The sequence below is a fragment of the Musa acuminata genome, chromosome BXJ2-3 (genome assembly GCF_036884655.1).
Source record: "Musa acuminata AAA Group cultivar baxijiao chromosome BXJ2-3, Cavendish_Baxijiao_AAA, whole genome shotgun sequence".
Classification (NCBI taxonomy): Eukaryota; Viridiplantae; Streptophyta; class Magnoliopsida; order Zingiberales; family Musaceae; genus Musa; species Musa acuminata.
The window spans coordinates 1,603,305-1,624,378 of NC_088340.1; the positions used below are offsets into that span (position 1 = coordinate 1,603,305).

General features: G+C 42.6%; 3 protein-coding genes across 4 annotated transcripts; 2 read left to right on the forward strand and 1 right to left on the reverse strand.

Annotated features, from left to right (window-relative positions):
• Positions 1–4,265: 4,265 nt before the first annotated feature.
• LOC135606799 (uncharacterized) lies at positions 4,266–5,634 on the reverse strand. Of its 2 annotated transcripts, XM_065098061.1 has the most exons (2): positions 5,041–5,634; positions 4,266–4,971 (listed from the first exon to the last, which is right to left on the reverse strand). In XM_065098061.1, the coding sequence occupies exons 1-2, from the start codon at positions 5,619–5,621 to the stop codon at positions 4,266–4,268; spliced, it is 1,287 nt and encodes a 428-aa protein (XP_064954133.1). In that variant the 5' UTR covers positions 5,622–5,634. The 2 variants fall into 2 exon arrangements, with proteins under 2 accessions (XP_064954133.1, XP_064954132.1); XM_065098060.1 differs by having other exon boundaries at positions 4,266–5,634.
• Positions 5,635–5,836: 202 nt separating this feature from the next.
• LOC135606800 (seipin-1-like) lies at positions 5,837–7,683 on the forward strand. The gene is made up of 2 exons (XM_065098062.1): positions 5,837–6,740; positions 6,814–7,683. The coding sequence occupies exons 1-2, from the start codon at positions 6,162–6,164 to the stop codon at positions 7,492–7,494; spliced, it is 1,260 nt and encodes a 419-aa protein (XP_064954134.1). The 5' UTR covers positions 5,837–6,161; the 3' UTR covers positions 7,495–7,683.
• Positions 7,684–9,356: 1,673 nt separating this feature from the next.
• LOC135606801 (type II inositol polyphosphate 5-phosphatase 15-like) lies at positions 9,357–20,863 on the forward strand. The gene is made up of 11 exons (XM_065098064.1): positions 9,357–10,277; positions 13,532–13,784; positions 13,888–14,683; positions 15,661–15,785; positions 15,909–15,993; positions 17,915–18,080; positions 18,220–18,257; positions 18,348–18,603; positions 18,785–18,908; positions 19,000–19,360; positions 20,183–20,863. Exons 1-11 carry the CDS (start codon positions 9,431–9,433, stop codon positions 20,459–20,461), a joined length of 3,330 nt encoding a protein of 1,109 aa, XP_064954136.1. The 5' UTR covers positions 9,357–9,430; the 3' UTR covers positions 20,462–20,863.
• The last annotated feature ends 211 nt before the right edge of the window (positions 20,864–21,074 follow it).

Sequence of the window (21,074 nt, forward strand, 5' to 3'; positions counted from 1 at the left end):
GGCGATATCGACACAGTTATCGAGCGACCCTTTCCCTGCTTTGCATTTGTATCGGTATCAAGTAGTTGCCGAGCGACAAAAGGGTCACTTGATATCTGCATTAGTGGCCCTTTGTTGCTCAGCAACTGCATCAATATCAACGAGGATGTAAAGCGACGAAAATATCACCTAATAACTAAGTCACAGAATTGCCAAGCAATGAAAGAGCCACTGATGTAGATGTCGAGTGACCATTTTGCTACTCGATAACTGTTGATGTCGATGCAAATGCAAAACAACAGAAGGATCTCTCGACAATTGTGTCGGTATTGACATAGATGCAAAGCAGTCCTCATCTCTCATCGTCGCTTTTATCATCCACAATAATCACCCAAGTGGCATTTTCGTTGCTCTACATCTACGTTAGCATCAAATGATGAAAGGGCTGATGCAAATATCAAGTGGCTTTCACCTTTCGTCTTTGTTTTCCTTATCCATAATAGTCACTTATAGCTCCCAATGATATCGTCGTCCGTCACAATCGACACCATCCAACACTACAAACTAGAATGTTAAGATTATCTTCTTTAATTTTTATTTTTATATTTCTGTTAGAAAAACTGATGATGTTAGGATAAATGGAGTCAGATATTTTATTTTTATAACTATAAAAATTTTAATATAAATTTTTTAAGTCTAAAAATTAAAATACCAAAGAGATCAAACAATAAGAAATATTCAATAATCAGCCCGTCCGAAAGAACCATTATCACATAGATACACCTTTTTCATTCTTGGTACAGACAATTGAGACTTGGAGATGTGATGGTCTTTGTTGTTGTTAAAGACGCCGAATGCCATGTTCTCCAAGAGGCTGTCATTGAGAGCAGTGGTGGCAATGATAATCCACTGCAAGAATGCATGAAATAGGACTAGAAATCTCTCTTGCTCAGTCTGCAAGGAGATCGAGGGAGGACTGCTCACCAATCTGCAACCCTCACCAGCTTCTCTCTTTCCTGTACTACCACCTTAGAATCACAAACAAGTGGTGGCATAGTCTTTTCTAAGATCAGCCAGATGAGATGACCCGCCTTTGCACACCAAAAGCAACCCTGAGCTAATGCCTTTCAGTGGAAGAGCTTTGGGAAAATAGAAGAGTGGGCAGATGCAGGAAAGAAAGCTGAGGAGGGCATCAAGTGTTAGAAATGTATCTCATATGTAGGATGTATATGACACACTTGAATCTAGCTCACTCAAGAAATCTATATCTTTTTGGGAGATGAGCAGCAAAGATAGGACTTGATCATAAGATGTACCCTGCTCGCCACTCGCTCGACGAAATGCGACCCGACCCGCCCTCCCTCGAACCCTTCATCCGACGCCTCATTCGCAGCGACGGCGGCGCGATGGACGAGGCGTTGGAGGCCATCTTCCCTGAAACGGCACATCACGGTAACTCCCATTCCAATCCCGAAATGCAGGGAAGACCGACGTCGCGTGGCGCCATTGATGATGCAATCCGGAATTGCCGGTAATGATTTTACTACCAGTTACATCACCCAGGCCTCCTGTATTGCCAACAAATGCAGGGATGGAAACTATGGCAAGGTCTTCGGTCTCCTTTAGCCACTGATAGCAGGTAGTTTCATTCCCAAGATCTGTGTTTGTCTGTCCATCCTCGAGCTCAGGGATTACGCCCCTGATCTGATTACCTACACTACAATGGTCGATGGATTGTGCAGGATCGACGGTATCGTCGATGCGTGGAACTTGTGGATGGAGATGGTGACAAAGGAAATTAAGGCAAGCGATCACGATAAAGTTAAAAGCTGTACCACGAGATGTGCAGAAGGAGATTCACCGATAGCACAGTGAGCTGCAATACCATGATTGATTTCGTGATTGTGAATGCATGGGCGGGTGGGAGACGAAGTTGATGTGTTTGAGGAAGCGCCCAAAAGGAAGGAATCAAGCATGATGTTATCCCCTGTAACGGACTGATGTTTTCCGAAAGGAGGACAGGATAGCCAAAGACATGAAGCTCCTATGAGAAGATGCAATTGATGGATCACCCAGCAGCCTATTGTTTCAACACATACACACACCATTGATCTGGGAAAATTGTGAACAGTTCTGAATGCCATTCTTAATGTTGGTTGCTCCCTAGAAATTTGATCCTGCTATTTGCTTGTCAGGCAACTATGCCACGAGAATTGGAGGCATGCTGCATTGCAGCTAGAGGAAATAGTGGGGAGCAAATAGTCAATGCCTCAGGGACCTTGCTGCTGCTATTGTGGCTGATGCTATCTCTGCATCCATTATATCACTGAAGGATGGAGTCTGAAGCAGTTGGTCATATCCATTATATTATTCATCTCCCTGGAAACCATTCAGGTACTGATTTCAAGACACAGAACATGTAGAAAAATAAGCAACCATATAAATTATCAGTAGAACTAGACATCTATCATGACACTTGTATTTCACCATTAACCTTTTTGAACTTCTTGCTAAATATCTGTGTCAAGCATGCAACTCTAATAGGAGAATTTTGGCATTTTATTTGACAGTGAAAGATTGACTTAAGATGTTTCATAATCTTTGGTAGCTATATGTAATTGTTAGTGCCAAATAAGATGTTGCAGAATACACCCTTAACTGTGATGATAAGTACATAAATCCTTGCCTTGGATCAGTGTCAAACAGTCCAACACTTGGAAACACACATCCTTATAGTCTGCTATTTTGAAATGGATATATATTGTTTTTCTCAAGATATTTGATAGAATTAGAACCAGAATTGTTTCCATGTTTAAAAATTACAGATCTCAAAACCTGTGCATGGATCGCAAAACATACATTTGTGCAATCTGGATCCACTTTATCATCTTTTTCCCGCCCTCTACAGGGAGGTGTTCTGCTGGACCCATGTTTCTTGGGCTTATTATCCAGGAGATCAGACAGTCTGCAACCGGTGAGCTGGTTCATTCATTACTTTGCCATTTTGGGCTCCGATCGACGCAGGCGATGGACACCTCATGAATTCGAGCAGAAGGTGCTGCTGCTGCTACTGCTTGAACATGAGCCATGTGAAGCGGACGGAACTCCCAACAATTCCATCAATATAATACCTCTACCCAAAGATTATTAGTCTTGCAATGATGTGGTTGTCTCTTCCTATTCACTGATAGCTCTGTTCTACTTGTATCCTCTGTATACATGTCTAACAACACCTCCACGTTCATCTCTTGCAGGATATGAATTCTCTTGCTTCGGCAGGTGCAGGATGATCTCTACTACAGTTTAAACAAAGTAACTACTCTCTCTCTCTCTCTCTGTCGCTCTCTCTCTGCTCCATCTATCTTTAATTATCGCTTTCTTTTGGGCCCTTGGCAGGGGATGGCATCAACCTGACTGTGTCAGGTAGGTGGAAGCAGTTCCTCAGCAGTGGACTAGATCTAGCAAGCCATCACATCTCACACATGGCTAGATCAGTTTAAGTGCAACGCTACTTGGCTCCTAGTTGGAACATGGACAAATTTCTTCAGACAAACCTGGACTTACAAGCGCTTAGCTGCTGGGTTAATGACCTTCACATGCATCCTCTACGAGCAAACGGATGAATTAAGTATCACAGAACCACGTGGATGCAGCATGGGTGCTGCAAGGCTGGGGAAAGCGTGAACGGAATCCTGGAGCTCAGAAAGTGCACTATCTTTTGTCTTCTCAGAAAAGTGGAGTGATCTGTCATCAATCACGAAGAGAATGATGGGGAAGATGTGGAAGATGGGAGTCACGGCTGTTCGCAATGGCGCACCGGGGTTCCACAGCGAGAGAAAAGGCGCAAGGATGGGTATGTCATGTGCCCGTGACAGTGTACTGCTCCTGTCTCATTGACCACGCTACAAGACACCGCCCCAAAGAAGACAAACCACCCATTGCTCTCCTCCTCTCGAACCAGCATTTGGTGACTCGGGGAAACCTTTCAGAGATCCACAAGCAAGTTCAATAACTGCGAAGCCTCAAGATCTCAAAAGGGCCCTACTGTCTTCAGTTGCACTCTCAAGAGGAGTCACATGCAGCAGCAGTTCCGAGGGAGAGAAAGAAAAGAGAAAGAGGCTCCTCATATCACTACGTACATATTCCATGATAAAATGGTACAATTCTACAACATTTTTGCATGCGAATTGAACGTAATTATTAGCTTAAAACGAACCCAAACAAATTGATTAACATGGCTGGTGAGCAGATTCTAGTGATGAAGGAAGGGGACATGTGAAGCTTTACTAGCTTTCGATGGCAAGGGACGATGGATTACCGCGGAGTTTGGTGTTCCCTTTGTTAAACATGTCGTTGCTGTCATTGATGGAGGAGATGATGTTGGTTGCTGGCGCAGCAGAAGCTTTGTTGATGCCGTGAAGGGGTTTAGAGGAGGAGGAGTAAGGCCTGAAGGCTCTCATTGGGCTTGCGAAGGCCCAGACCCAGCTCCTGGTCCGGCTTCCGTGCACCGCCGCGGCGGCGGCGGCCGCCGAGATCCTTCTGTTGCTATTGAAGTCGTCGTCGGCCGCGGCCGACGTCAGCGCCAACCCCCCGAAGAGGCCGCCGCACTTGACCCGCTCCTTCGTCGCCGACCGCTGCTGCTGTTCCCCGTTGTTGTGGTGCTGGTCCAGGTGGAGGACGATCTTGGACTTCGCCTCGCGATGGGACTCGGCTCTCCTGAGGGTGCAGTCGCCGAAGCCGGTGGAAATGCGCTCCAGGAAGTCCCCCGAAAAGCTCCTGCTGCCGCAGCCTACCGATCTGGACCTGGCCACCTTCCTCCCCAGCGAGGACGATGCTTGGCTGCCGCTCGGGCTCTCCGCCTCCTCCCCGCTGTTTCCACCTTGCCTGGCGGCGGCGGTTGCTGAACTGGTTTGTTGCTGCTGCTTGTTAGTGATGTCTGTGCCACCTCCCTCGACTGAGGAGGAGGTAGATCTCCTTCTGTAGACGTTGCCGCTGTTACCGCAGTTGTTAGCGGCCGAAGAAGTGTAGGTGGAAGAGGCGGATGAGAGATAGAGGAACGACCAGAAGCTCTTTTTCCTAGGGCTATCCGCCACGACGGCGTCTGCAGTACCGCTGCCACCACCGCCCTGCATCAGGCCTCCAGCCATTCTCGGTTCCACAGACTTGCTCCGCTTCAGAACAACGCCGGTGTCGTCACACGCGGAGGCAGAATCAGCCGCAACGTTAGTCGTGGTGGCGATCGAGGCCATCACCTTCCTTCCGCCACTCCCATAGCCGCCGCCGGCGCACCCGTTCTTCTTCTTCTTCTTCTCTCTGTGGCTGGCGGCCAGAAAGGAGAACTTGGTCCTACGCCCAGCGCCGGCGGGACCGGTCCGTGAGTGGCCGGAGCCGATCCCTAGAGCGTCGCCAACGACGACTCCGGCGTCGGAGCTGAAGGAGGTGGGGGAGGAGGAAGAGGAGAAAGGAGGAGGCTGGAGGGAGAAGAAGGGGCTGGACTTGGAGGAGGACACCAGCTTGCCCAGCTTCTCCTGCAGGCAGAAGGCGCACACGCCACCGGTGTTGCCACGGTAAGGGTGATCCATGCATTGCATTCCCTCCCCAATGTCGTCCACAACTCCTACCACCACCGCCTTGTCCCCCATACTAACCTCCTCCTCCGCAGTTGCCGTCGCTCTCTTGGATCAGCTTCTTAATGAGTAAGACAAGGGAGAAAGAGAGGGCTATCGCCGTCGTCCTCCGTTCTTCCGAGCTTAACCCTTTGCCTCTGCAAGTCCAACTGCAAGACTCTTCTCACAGGAAGTGGAGCGGGGAGAGGAGGGCTGCAGCCGTGGAGGGCCGGATCTCTCAGCTTAACTATTATTACTACGACATGGGAACTCGAGCCGATGCACGTGGAGCCAAGCTATATGAATCCGAGAAGAACGCAGACATGTGCCCACCTCACACTGTGACTGGTCTGATGTTGAAGCGGACGAAGTGGCCCAGTGAAGCAGTCTGCGGTTGGGCTCTTTTGTTTTGAGGCCCAATTTAGCCCATTACTGTAACTCTCCAAGGTTGACACGTGCCAAGTTTGACCAGCGGCTGCCCCGCAACCTGTCCACCACCCCACAAGCCCAAACGTAAACCGCCTTCGAAGCAATTGCCACCACCTCAGAGACGCAGGGACAGAGAGAGTACCTTTCATGGACGGAGAAACCCACCACCATGTCAGACCCCGTCGGCGAGCGCTTCTCTCGGCCGTCACTCCTCCTTCGTCATCGACGGTAGAAGATACCAAGTACAAGGAGGACGACTACAGCGATGACCAGCTCCTCACGGTTCCGGCCGGTTGGATGATAAAGCTGGTGGCGATCCAGGTGGAGCTCATCACCTCCTGCTTCCTCTCCCTCATCGCTCCCTTCCTCTACCTCTACTTCCAGTCCCAAGCCGTCCCCTCCCGCTTCGCCCACGGTGTCACCGCCCTCCTCCGCCGGCTCACCTTCGGCATCCTCGGCGCCGTCTGCGCCATGGTCATCCTCCTCGCCGTTATGGTCGTTTCTGTTCTCCTCGGCGTCGGACTGGCCCGGCTGTGTGTGGAGGAGCCGGTGTTGCTGCGCCAGCCGTTGCACTTCGACTACACCCAGGTCCATCCGAACGCCACGGTGGCTCTGCGAGGCGCATGGCGTAGAGGAAGGGCAGTGCCGGCCGGGCACTCAGTAAGTGTCTCCATCATGCTCCTCTTGCCGGAATCCGATCACAATCTCCGGATCGGTGTCTTCCAGGTGAATCCAACTCGACAGCCTTGTGAATCGTTGTGGATTTTCCCCCCAAATATCGGTGAATTTTTCTTCTCAGGTGCATGCCGAGGTCACCTCATCCACTGGGAACGTAATAGCGACGTCCAGCCAGCCATGCATGCTGCGGTTTCAAAGCCATCCTGTGCGACTGATGCGAACGTTCGTGATGGGCTTCCCTCTTCTGCTGGGTATCAGTAGCGAGAGCCAGAGAGTAGCCATAGAGATGCTGGGATACAAGGAAACCAGGACGAGAAGTGAGATGGTGAGGGTGAAGCTGAAACCCAGAGCCGGAACCACTGAGCTGCCACAACTGTATGACGCGGAGGTCTTCATGAAGTCACAGCTGCCATGGGCAAAAGAAGTGGCCCATAACTGGAAGTGGACGTTCTATGTCTGGACTACGCTTTACATGTACATACTTCTTTTGATCCTCCTGGTTTGCTGCTTCAAGCCATTTGTCATGCCGAGGCTGAGACGCTACGGAGCTGGGGGGCTTGCGGAGGTCAAGAAGGATTCCATGGATGATCACAGAATCGAGAGAGAGATGTCGGATAAAAGGCTTTCCGACGCACTGAGAGCATTGCGTCAGAGGGGCAAATGGAAGGCGCTGCTGCGACCGGAACTCGTCGAGGGCGCCGCCTCAAGCGTCGCCGGAGGGGAGGCGATGGCGGCGAGCGAGGTTATCGATGACTCTGGGGATTTCGCGGCTTCGGAATCCTCCGAGTGCGTCGGGGGATAGTTTGGCTCAGAGAGATGGATGCAATCGTCAATGCGAGCATGTTTGTATGTGGCCTGTGTGGACTTCATGTTCTCAACCATTGTGAATTGAACCTTTCTCTGTTGTGTTCTGTGATCCTTGAAGAAAGGATGCGTCGCCTTTGAAAGTCTTCGCATGGCTCCGGGATTTCGAATAACAATGGTTGAATGTATCAAATATATGGAAGATATGAAACAGTGCTAGATGTACATCTTAGGACACGATCTCTGCCGCGTCAACCCGAGCCCGGGGAAGACTCGATGTCACGTCGGATGTGCCATCAGAAATTCGAGATAACAGTTATCCTCTTCCCGCGTCATGTGGCGTCGTGCCGACCAGCATTGTCACGACAAGGATCGCCAGTATTGTCATAACAAGGACCACTCCGAGAAGCTCGGGATAGCACTGCATGACGTCATCCCGCATATCCTGGGCGGCGGACGCCTGAAGGTACACCCACCGCCCAAGGGGTCAATCGCCACGCAAAGACCATGTACGATCGACCCCCATGAGCTATGATAAAAACCCCTTGCCAACATCTGACAAGGGGCATCTGGAATATTAATAGACCACTGACTCGTGCTTTGGAGGGGTATAAGTCGGGATCCCCCCTCCCATCTCAACCTAGGCTTGTGCGTAGGAATCCGGTGGCGACAAAGGTGGACGAGCTCGTGGAAGAGGCGCATCCCCACCAAAATCGAACTTAACCCGATCAAGCAAAACCTTCGTCCCCAAGATGGTCTTGGACATCGCCAATCAGACCAAGCCATACCCATCACGCGACCACGACCATAGGTTCATGAAACAAATGTTAAGACATCATCAGTCAAAATTTTAATTATAGAAGTAAAAGTTATGAGGAGAGGATGAAAGAAGAAGACAATGATTATCTCCCATCGATCTATCCACGTGAATAGACTCTAAAGAAATTTACCCAATATGGTTGATCGATTTGATGGCCCATATAGGTTAAAAAAAATTGATCGAGAGATGTGAGCATTTCGAGCAGAAACAGGTCTCCTCCGCCCATAAGGTGGGTCCCTCAATCTTGTCGTAACAATTCAAGCAGCTTTCTCTGTAAATCTATGTGTCCCTAGGCCCTCCTCTCAATAGATGGAGCAGAGAAAAGACCAAGATTGTTAGAGGTGGTTGAGGGTTGCCTCCCTATAGAATATTCTATCCTTTTATACCCAGATATAAAAGCTTATTTTTAGCGTAATGGAAGGGAGATCATTTTTCACTACTCGCGACCATACACACCTACATCGAGTTACTAACTTGGGCATTAGAGGATCGAGTCAAGAAATCTCTCTCAACCTTAGTGTTCATACAGGTGACATTTCATGAGTTTAATATTTTCACATGGATACATTTTGAATAACCTTACACATACGAGTCTAGACTATGTCGAGTTGATTAGGACATCAATAAACTCTTCCCATAACACCAACCTTAAGATATAGTTTAAAGCCTTCAATTTTTAAGTATGATAAATATTATTTAGTGAAAATATTACCGATAGATTTTCAAATTAATAGGTTGTTTTAATAATATAATTTTCCTTAATAACTTAATTAAAATATTTTCTACGTTATTAAAGCGGATCAAGAGTTTAAATATTGTAAATGATCCTTTCAGTTTGATATATATCATGTATTTGAATCTAATGTCATGTTAAGTCTTATGTATATATCTTTTTAAGACTAATAATAATAATCATCATCATCACCAACATTTAAATACTGGTATCTTCAATTTGAAGCCCACGTCGGCCCACTATTGAGCCTGGATTGGGCCCAAGATTGCTCGTGAGCTATTCCTCGGTTCCGAACGGCTTCCGAGAAGCCATTGGACCCGTCACCAGGTGACATCGACCTCCGCCCTCTCAGGCCTGCCCCTTCTCTAACGACCACCACCAATGGACCACGGATCGGCCGAAGGTGACGAGGAAGACTGGAGTTTCATCACCAATTCCTTCGCCGCCGTTGCTGCCACCGCCGCCGCCACAAAACCTCCGTCGCAACCTCAACCTCACGACGGTCAAACTGCCCTCGGCTACGAGTCTCCCGGCACCCCCACCCCCACCGTCGCCGCAGACCCGATCTCCTTCCGCCGCCTCAGCCTCGACAACCCCCCTCCCACCGCCGCCGCGACCAGTCGTTCCTATGCCTTCCCCCAGCCCAACCTCCCTCATCCTATTCCGCCCCTGTCCGACAGAGGCGCCCATGGCCCGCCTCCTTCGGCTCCCCGTCTCTCTGGCTCCCTCTCTGAATTCACCGGCATGGCCGTCCGACATGGCATATTTCGACCCCCTACCCGGGCCCCCGTTCACCCGGGGACGCCACCATCGATCGAATTGAGGCCCCACCCCCTCCGGGAGACTCAGGTTGGGTGCTTTATCCGGACGATCGCCGGATCCACGTCGCAGATCTGGGCGGGAACGGAGAATGGCGTTCGGGTCTGGAACCTTTCCGATGTGTTTGAGGGGTTTGGACGCGGTGGTTTTGCTTCGTGGAAGCCAGGAAGGGGAGATGAGGAGAGCGCGCCGTTCAGGGAGTCATCTTTTACATACCCGACGATCTGCTTGGTGGTTGATTCGGATCGTGGGTTTGTGTGGAGTGGTCACAAGGATGGGAGGATTCGGATTTGGAGAGTGGAGCAGCCTGAGTCAAATAATTCGGCACCAGAGAGAGGAAATCTTGCAGAATGCCTCTCGTGGCAGGCACATCGATCACCTGTTCTCTCGATGGCCATAACTTCACATGGTGACCGTCATTCACAAACCTTCATCTTTCTTGTTCCCTTTTTTTCTTGCTGACGTGCATTAACCTCTCTTTCCATCAAGAATCAAGAATAACTAGGACTGGCTTTTCATTCACTGATTTGCATCTTTATTGTTTTTATTTTGTGACAAAGGTATCCGAGTGGTAATCCAAATGTCTTTACAGTTTTAGTTCCCTTTCGGTGAGCTAGTCATATCTAAGAAGTCGATGGTGGAGTGGTCAATGCGGCCATTCATCTTTTTGTCAGTGTAACTGATGAATGCCTCCTTTGGAGTGACCATAGTAACTTGCTTAACTCTTTGAGGCATGCCTGTAGTGGAGTGGTCAGAGGTTTGACCTCTCTCCAATTCTGGTTCACTTGTTGTGATGCTCAATTTTGATAATGTTCATGAAATAATATGATTTATGCTAATGTTCATTTATATATTTAGTTATTGTCCTACTTAGTATAGAACTTTTAGTTCCGATGTCTGCCACTAGAACAATCCCAGCTAGGCTCTTATTAATCAAAAAAGTGTTATCAACAATTCAGCATATAATATCTATCATGGAAATTTATCTTGGTAACTGAATTGTATGTAATGTTTATGACCCAGTGTTACCATTAGAAACCACTTCTCCATTGTTCCTCTTTAGCCACGGAGGTCTTTATTTTGACATCGCTCCTGACTCTGTTTCCTATTGTCTCACAGAAATTTCCTTTTAGTGATGGACTTGAATATTATTCTTTGATAAGTGGATGATGCTTTATACCACCACTGATCTTATTGCAGTGGCTCCTCCCATGAGGCCTAATTGTGATAGAATGATGGCAGGTTACCACCAAAGGTGAGGTTAGCTATGGATGAGGTGCATAGCTGCTATTAAACTCATTGCATTTCATTTATTGTAGTGATTAGTGTTGGAGAAAAAAATAAGGAAAAAAACCTTGATATATCTTAAATGTGCCAATCAAAACATATCAATTTCAGTTAGTACACACAAGATGTAGAATACTGTATTAAGACTCATTGGTACCCCTGTTATGCCTGTTGATAAACACTTGGATTGGTACAACATGGGAAATAGAAATTTGGTTGGCATTAGACATTGTGGTTGTTATTTGTATTGCTACTGCCATTCGGTTGCTAGATCTTTGATGTATTATGTGATTGATGCCTTCTAGGCTTAAAAGAATTAGGAAAATAATAAGATTTTATGATGTTATAGTGGTAAGGTGAGGTGCATAAAACCAAGAATTACAAGACAAAGAAATCATATACTAAGTGAGTCATGTTAGTTGCAATGTCAAAAGGTCAGTGTAACTGGAAATTAGCCGAGATGCTATCGGCATTTAGCTATAGATTTTAAGGGGAAGAGACTGGTGAAAGGTTCTTCTTCATATTGAAAGGCAAGGAAATCAATGTTGAAGGTCTAAGTTTGTGCTGATGGAACTTGTGATGAAGTTTTACTGAATATAACAAAGAAAAGACATAGATGTCAAATTAGATAATTTTAACAGAGAAGTATCTACAAGCACAAGGCATGAGGCCATGAAATCACATACTTATACAGTTAGATCGCATGACACAACAAGTGACTATCATAAACAAAACATGAAGTTGAAGTAGCACATGCTTGGCATTTGACAATTGACTAGGGCCATCTTAGACCATGCTATACTAATGCAACGAGGGCTGAAATTGAAACATATATTGTCTTTTTATTTTTATTTTTTGGAATGTACTTCTATTACAATTTATTGTCAAAGCTATTCGTTTCTTTTATACATTTGAATTGAAGTAGTAGTGTTACTTGCTTCAAATACTTAAGAATGAGGCACTCTATTTAAAATGAATTGTGAAATAATTGTTTTGGTTTCTTACTGGAAGAAACATTGGGTTGTTAGATGTGTATGATGAATATATAGTTTGACTCAGTTGTGGTGCCAAAAGGAGAATTTTGTTATAATTCGCTAGATTACATGATGTTGTAGTTGGATCCTGATGTCAGGGAAAATTTTAGTTAGAAGCGATTCTATATTTGGTTAATTTATCATATTGAATGTTATTGCTGCTTCCATATCCATGGGATGTGAAGAAGGAACTGTAACTTCTATGGCACTTAGCTCTCTGATTCAATTTGAAATAGCTAGCAGAGGTTCTAGATAGTTGATTGCTAAACTATCAATTGACATTTTAAAAGTTGATTTTTTTGTATTCAATCTTCTTTTTAAAATCTTCAGCTAACATTATAAGTTATTGAATTCAAAGATACTAGATTAAGTGTTCACATACTGTTTGGTAGAAAACATTGGCTTTTCTTCAGGAAGAAAATTTATTTTCACAGTTAAGACTTCCAGTAATATCTGTTTGAAACTTGAAAGCTATGCAGCAAAGATTGAATCAAAATTTAAAATTTCTGAACATGTAGGTTGTAATTCTCTGCCATATTTTGCAGTGTAACTTATTTTGCATTATAGCAGCCAATGCGCATTGATTGAACCATATAACCAAGCAAAGTAGTGTTAGAAGGATCAAGGTTTAAATTGCATAAATGAGGCAAATAACTTATCTATCATACATGAGATATTAAATTAGATGCCTTCTACTTATATTCATAAATCACTAATCAATATAGTACATTCCTCTTTAGCTTTTCTTTTTTTATGTTTGTAAACTGATTTTCCATTTAGATATCTGTAATTTTCTGGCCAAATTAATCTATATGCCCTTCATTTTTACTATCTCATAAAGCATGGACTCAGTGTCCATTTATTTGTTTCTAGTTGTCATTGTTGGTCTCTTGCATTTCTGTTTTTTTGCCTGAAATAGACCAAAAAGTAAGTTACTGGTAGAGCTAGCATGTCAAACATATCCAAGTCCATAATAAATAAGAATCTATGCATTACTTCCTCTGGTATGTCAGGGCATATAGCTTCTTTTTTAGACTGTAAGCATGGAGCATCTTTTATAAACTAGTACTTTTTCTTTACTGCAGTTCACACATGTATCTTATTGTACATGTAACATGTTTTAGTAGTGAATACCATTGGTACAAATGTAGATATGATAGTCCATTATGCTTTGTAAAGTTCCTTAATTTAGCTACTAATTGGATATGCTCTTGTTAGGTGTATCATTGTCTCCTCCAGTTCTGTTTTTGGTTTATGTGATCCAACAATTCATCATTGGTGAATCGTTCAGTTGGACAGGGACTAATCTGATGCTGTTGCTCTAACTTTTGATGAAATCTAGGTGAACTTTGGTCTGGCACTGAAGGTGGAGTGATAAAAGCCTGGTCTTGTAAAGCCATCTATAAATGTTTCACTCTTAGGAAGGATGAAAGACATATGGCTTCTCTTTTAATTGAAAGATCTTCTGTTGATCTCCGAAGCCTGGTAACTGTTGGAGGAGTGTGTTCCTTGCCTACTGCAGATATCAGATATTTACTGTCTGATAATTTCTCTTCAAAAGTTTGGAGCTCGAGCTGCCTTTTATTTGCACTTTGGTATAACTTTAATAGAATTTCTTGCAATTAGAAACCCAAAATAGGAGTTAGTTCACGAATGGTGCTCTTAATCCTGCAATTATTCTCTTGTTTGACTTTGCAGGGATTCACATACAAAGGAACTTCTGAAAGTCTTCAACATAGATGGTCAGGTTGAGACTAGGTTTGACACATTCCAAGTCCAAGATTCACATGAAGAGGGTGATGCCAAGATGAACTTTTTGTCTACCTCAAAAAAGGCTATTAGCTTCCTCCAGCGTTCACGACATGCACTTTTGGAAGCTGCTGATGCTGTTAAGAAAGCTGCAGTCAAGGGGGCATTTGGTGATGATTGTCGCAGAATGGAAGCATTAACAATATCTGTGGATGGAATGATCTGGACTGGATGTGCAAATGGTCTACTCATTCAGTGGGATGGATATGGCCATCGATTACGTGAAGTTCAACATCATTCATCTTCCATTCAGTGTCTTTGTACCTTTGGAACAAGATTGTGGGTTGGCTATATGGATGGCATGATGCAGGTGATGAATCTCGAGGGAAAATTGCTTGGAGGATGGATTGCTCATAGTAGCCCAATAATAAACATGGCTGTTGTGGGTCCTTATATCTTTACATTGGCTAATCATGGTGGCATTCGTGGATGGTATGTGACATCTCCAGGACCTCTTGACAGTGTACTGCAATTGGAGCTAACTAATAATAATGCATCATATACGAGACTAGCAAACCTTAGAATTTTGGCTGGTAGTTGGAATGTTGGACAAGAAAGAGCATATAATGATTCACTTATGAGTTGGCTTGGTAGTGCAACACCAGAAGTTGGACTCATTGTTGTTGGGTTGCAGGAGGTGGAAATGGGTGCTGGGTTTCTTGCGATGGCTGCGGCAAAAGAAACTGTAAGAGTGAAACTGTCAATCATTTATTGATAGTCCACTGAGTTTTCTGATTTTATAATAGATACAAAAGCCTTGGTAATATACTGATTGTCAACTGTTGGGCTTTTATTCTCAATAGTACCTAGCCAATGGTAAATCTCTCTAGCGCCTTTCTCTTCATTCTCATGTGTCATTCATGTCTCTTCACCCCTGTTCTTTGAGGTTATATCAACTCTTCACCCTGAGCTTTAAGCCCTCTCTTAGAGAAGTAAACTTCTCTATATGCTGAATTGTTTTTCACAGTGTTGTTGATTTTAGGATTCTTGATATTTTCATCATTTGTTATATCATTCTTTTGATAATTTTAGCAAATTTCACCTAACAAATTATGTTTGAGGTGCGTTCCATTTTTAACAACAAAAGATTCTAATGAAGTGCTACTAAGTTGAGAGCTGTTTCTCTTTTATCCATGCTCCAATCTGTTAACTGTATTGAATGCATGCACTAAAGGCTTAGAACATATCAAATAAAGTTGTATTGATGATTTTATATGCCGATGGCTTGCTCTTTTCTAGCTTCAATGGTTCATGCCATTGCCACATCAGAGGTAAGAGGGACACAGGAGGACTCCAACGTTAGCTGAATATATGCAGTTTATTACTGGGTTCTGTTGCCAGCCTACTTGTTAAAACATTTGATGATTGCATTATTCCCCTCAGTTTGCATAGTTAGTTTTTTTACTTCTTTAAAATAAATTGTGATATATTGTTTCTTGCACTATTTTGGTGCATTGTTGTGTACTAATTCATGGCGATACTAAATATGGTTTGCAAAGATATGATTGGCAAAGATATGTTTGGGATCCTTCTAAAAGTGAATTACTTGTCTTGAATTTTGTATGAACAAGCATATCTTAGTTTTTAATTTTCATGTAGCTAGTTGAGTGCAGCATGTTAATCATGTGAAATAATATCTCAATGTGAGCATACTGACTTTAGGTAGGGCTTGAGGGTAGTGCTAATGGGCATTGGTGGCTGGATGCCATTGGAAAGGTCCTGGTTGAAGGAACTCTTTTTGAGCGCATTGGTTCCAGACAACTTGCTGGGTTACTCATTGCTATATGGTAATTTCCTTTCAGCTGAGCAGTTTAAGTTTTTCCTTTTTTTTATTTTCTTGGTTGCAAGTAAATCCCAGACAGAAGCTATGTTTATTTTGTAGATCACAATATTATACATCTTTTTCTCAGGGCTAGAAAGAGTCTTAGGCCATTCATTGGTGATGTTGATGCAGCAGCTGTACCATGTGGCTTTGGGCATGCAATTGGAAACAAGGTACTTTCTTGAGAAAGATCATTTCTTGTAATGAAATTATAAAATCTTCTGCTTTATTTGGAAAGAAGTTGTTGAATCAAAATTGATAGTATATAAGAAAATTATTGTCAAGTGTAATGAAAAAACCTTTTCTAAAACGAATAATTCATTCTGAACGAATAATTCATAACAATACCTGATGCTCCCAAATTTTCGAAAAGGAAGAATGAGGTTTCTAACAATCAAGGTTTTAGATCTCTACCATACCAGTCAGTATGGTTACTGGTCTAAGCACGTACCAATATCAGAACATACAGCTTGATATTGGTACAATATCATTTATTTTAATTTGTATCAATTATTAAATGATAGAGTGATACAAATCTTATTCAATAATGTCAGGCAGTACAAGTCAGTTTACTTGGTATGCCAGTACTATACCAGTCTGTTAGGTTATTGAAATTGATATCAGATCAAGATTTGAATGCTTGCTAACAATCATACTGCATTTAGACATTCTGGAAGTGCTAGATGTTTACTTTTGCTATTGCCAAGCTGAGACAAATAAAAAAAGAATTCTGTTCCCTGAGTTTTCTTTAGTGGCTGATCCCAATCTGAATTTTGATTTTAATGTTCATACACTGCTATTGTGTGTTGGAAGCCAGTATATTCAATTTGTCCAAAAACCCTAAAGGATAATAAACAAATACTTATTTAATTACTTATATTTTATGATATATTGAAGCAACTGTCATCAGTGCATGTAAATCTGGATAAAGGAAATTTATGAGAACCAAAGATGACACAACATCAAGCAGCTATCTGATGCATATACTTTTGCAGAAAGTAATCTAGGTTGTAATAATTACTTAAATCCTGATGTCTGTTGATAGTGATAAGGTTGGACTCGTCAAAGCACAGCAGATAAGGTTTTGTTTGATGCTGTCTGTACCAACGTTAACATAATTTTAGTTAGGTTATTGAAGTCAGTTTTGTGTTGCATCAGGTTCATTATTTGTTCCTCTATTGGCATGATAGAAGTTTTTCATTTTTTATGCATGTGACCTCTTATTCCTTTTCTGGAAGGGGTAGGAACGATACAAGAGTCGGTAGGTTTGGTAAACAGAAGACTAAAATTATCAATGACTTGTCTTTCCCATCTTTTACCAGGATGACTTTAAAATGGAATCCTCAAGATTGTAAGGAGCAAGGATCATTAACATTTCATTTATTGCAAAGTAAACAAGTCAAAAGGGTGGAAAACATAAAACACATTTCAAATAAAAACAGAAACAAAAAGTTCGATTCATTATTTTCATATAAACCCGGGCACCATCCATCATTTGGATAAATTGTCCAAGTGATGAATCACAGATTATTGGAACCTCTTGTAGAACTTAAGCAGATTGGATGCCGTTTTTTCTATGGTGTCACATTTACTGGAATGGGAACTCCTTTTTTCTCATGAAACTATTTAATGTACCATCTAATCTTCTGGTTTTTTTAACCAACAACTTTGAGATGTTTATAGCACAAATAACAGTAAGAATGTGCAGTTTGTTCTTTACTTTACCTTATTTTCTCTTTTTAACACAATAATTCATATGGACTTAGATTTTCCTAATGTATGGAGTGTAATCTCTATACGTTGTAATTCTGTTTTGGCAGTAAATTTTTTTCTTTGTTATGGTCATTCTTTATTGAGTTAAAGAGGCTTTGCCTTTGAATGAATTGATATATTTTTTTACAGAGATTGTGGCATGTTATAGACTAATTTTTTTAAAGTACTTCTAAAATCTTTTGGTCATTGTCTTTCAAATACTGTCCTTTGTGATCTAAAGCTTTACTTGTATTTTCTAGTCTCTTTAACAATAATCCTTTTCTATATCTCAAGCTTTAGGTTATAGGCTGGTATAACTAATGTGTTAAAAATTGCTGACAGGGAGCTGTAGCTTTGAGGATGAGAATCTACGATCGGAAAATATGCTTTATTAACTGTCATTTCGCTGCACATTTGGAAGCACTGAATCGGCGGAATGCTGATTTTGACCACATCTTCTGGACTATGACTTTCAGCCCATCTTCAAATGGACATAATACTGCTGCAGGTTTTGTATCAATGCTTGTCATATCATGCTTGTTCTTGCTTATTGGCGGGTCTACAATAGTTTGTCTGAGCAGCGGCAGTTGTAGCTGAATGTTATCGCTTGCTACAACTAACTCTAATGTTTAATCTTTTCCATACAGCCGGTGCTTCTTCTGTTTATCCGCATCGTGGAGGAAATGTATGTAATGGCATATTTGTCATATACTTCTATTTTCAATTTAGATTCTGGTGTTAATATCATAGAGAAGCCATAACCTTGGTATTGCAGGCCAATATCGATAGAACACCTGAGTTATCAGAAGTGGATATGGTTGTATTTCTTGGTGATCTCAACTATAGGCTTCAAGGCATCACATATGAAGAAGCAAGATACTTCATCTCTCAAAGACGCTTGGAATTGCTTACAGAAAAGGATCAGCTTCGAGCTGAAATGAAGGCAGGAAGAGTTTTTCAAGGATTTCGGGAAGGAGTCATCAAGTTCCCTCCAACGTATAAATTTGAAAAACACCTAACAGGCCTATCAGGTATGACTGCCAAATTATCATGTGGTAAAATTTTAGGCCCAATATACAGGTAATTTTGCAACTTATGCAGGAAGAAAATCCTAACCAGAAGTTCAATGAGTTCACTGGAAAACTGCTGCGAGATCTTTTTGTCCCTCATATAGCATTGATGCTGAAGCTAAAATTAGTCAATCTTTTGTAGGATATGATTCCAGTGAAAAGAAGCGTATTCCTGCTTGGTGCGACAGGATATTGTATCGTGACAGCTGTTGTGATTCAAGAACTGAATGTTCATTAGCTTGCCCTGTGGTTTCTTCTATTTGTATGTAAGTTGTTTTCCTAAAATATCTCTAGAATAAGTTTTGTGCATTAAGTTAATATCACAGCTTCATGACTTAAACATCTCCACTTCATCAGGTATGATTCTTGCATGGATGTGACAGGAAGTGATCACAAACCTGTCAAGTGCATATTCAATGTTGATATTGCACATGTAGATGAATTGACTAGGAGGCAAGAGTTTGGAGAAATAGTTTTTTCCAATGAAAAAGTAAGGAGGTTGATAGACGATTTTGGCAATGTTCCAGAAACTACTTTTAGCAGCAACAACATAACCCTGCAAGGCAATGACATCACTGTCCTGAGAATAACTAACAAATGCAGAAGAGATGGAGCTGTCTTTCAATTCTTTTGCGGAAGTCAGTCCGCTGTCAAGGAGAGTGAACAAGCATCTGTGCATAGTTCAAGAGATCCCTTTGGCTTTCCTAATTGGCTAGAGGTTAGTTACCTTGTGCTCCGACCTTAAAGTTCATTTCTGAGTTTGTAGTCCTCTATTACATATGTGTTTCCGGTCATTGTTGTTAACATGGACTTAGCAGACGTTAGCATATTGATAGAATGTGAATAATTTGAAATTTGAAAGAAGCGGGAAGATGCAAGAATGTTTTCAGATAAGTACGGATGCATCAAGGAGCAACACATTATACATATTTGCATGGCATATACCATTTGGCACTTTTGCTTACATTTTGTCATTTGTGTTCAAAAGCATTTTGAGCACCAAAGAGATTTAAGTACCCTCTTCAAGTTTCTTGTTAGACATAAAAAGATGAAGTATTAAATTGTAGATCATCATAGATGCCCTTGAGGTCGGATCCCATCACTGGGCTATTGATCTTGCAGTATGGCATTGGACATTTTGCCCTCTTATCTGAATTACCCAGCCTGAATTAAATGATGTAATTCTTATTTTGTTAGGATGTTGTCCTTAGTAGTTAACAGTTGGCCTCAACGAGAGCAGTTCGGTCATTTAGTACCTAAAGGTAACTTAACCAAAGTTAACTGCAAGTCTGCAATGCCAGCTAAGTGAGGGCAAAGGTTTATTTGAAAGGATTTATGGGAGTAGCAATGCAATTATCTGTGAGATTAAAAGTGACACTAAACAAGATCTGAATCATTTACCGTAGTTTATTTGAAAGGATTTATGGATGATGATGAATATGTTGATGGTGGCCTTTGAACTAACTCTTCGTTCGTTCTTGTAGTCGATTGAGGTTTGTATTATTATGATGTGGTGTTTATTCTTTAATGTTTTCTGTAGGTCACACCCAGGACAGGGATAATCAAGCCTGGCAAAACTGTACAAGTGTCTATGTGGCATCAAAATATTGATACTGTTGATGAGTTCACTGGCAGAAGTCACAAAACACAACAAAACAACGATTCCAGTGACAAAGTTGCAGTACTGAAAGTAAGAATCACAGGCAACTATCCAACCGATTGTAAAAGTTACGAGATCCATGTGTCTCACTGCTCATCCAATAATCGGTATGTGGAATCTAGAGGTGTCTCCAGATGGTCTCCACCTAATCTTATTTGAAGACCGGACGGATGTTTGGAACATTAAGATCATCACTACATATTCGAAGCTCATGTTCTTGGTCCAAACCAACCGCCAACACACCTGGAGGCCCTTCAATATTTGTTCATAAATACATGTATAAAAAAAAAAGAGAAAAACATCATATCTTTTACAAAATTTTCTGTTCCTAGCGGCAGAAGAAGAATTACCCAGCTAGCTATTTGTTCTGCTCATCATCGTCAGATGGTGCTTTGGGAGACCTCGGTGACAATAGTCATCCATAGAGGTTACACCTTTTGGACTTGTGTTTTTTAGCTTCTGTTCATGACAAGGCAGGAGAGAGAGTGATTTGTGGCTTGTTCCTGAAACTTGGTGCGATGTGAACTTAAATCTAATTGTCAGCCAACGATTTCTTGGCGAGATGAGATTGTACCCCCGCACTCATCTGGTAACTTTTAAGTGGTTGCCATTTTTTGTGGTTGAAAGTGTTTTCTCGCATTTTAAAATTGAGTTCATGTTAAAATTGAGTTCAACAACAACATTAATGCTTGTATGCGGCATGATTGTACAGAGCCTCAAACGTCCCTTTCTTTTAGCTCGAGGCTGACGCAGACGCTACTGGTTATGTGTA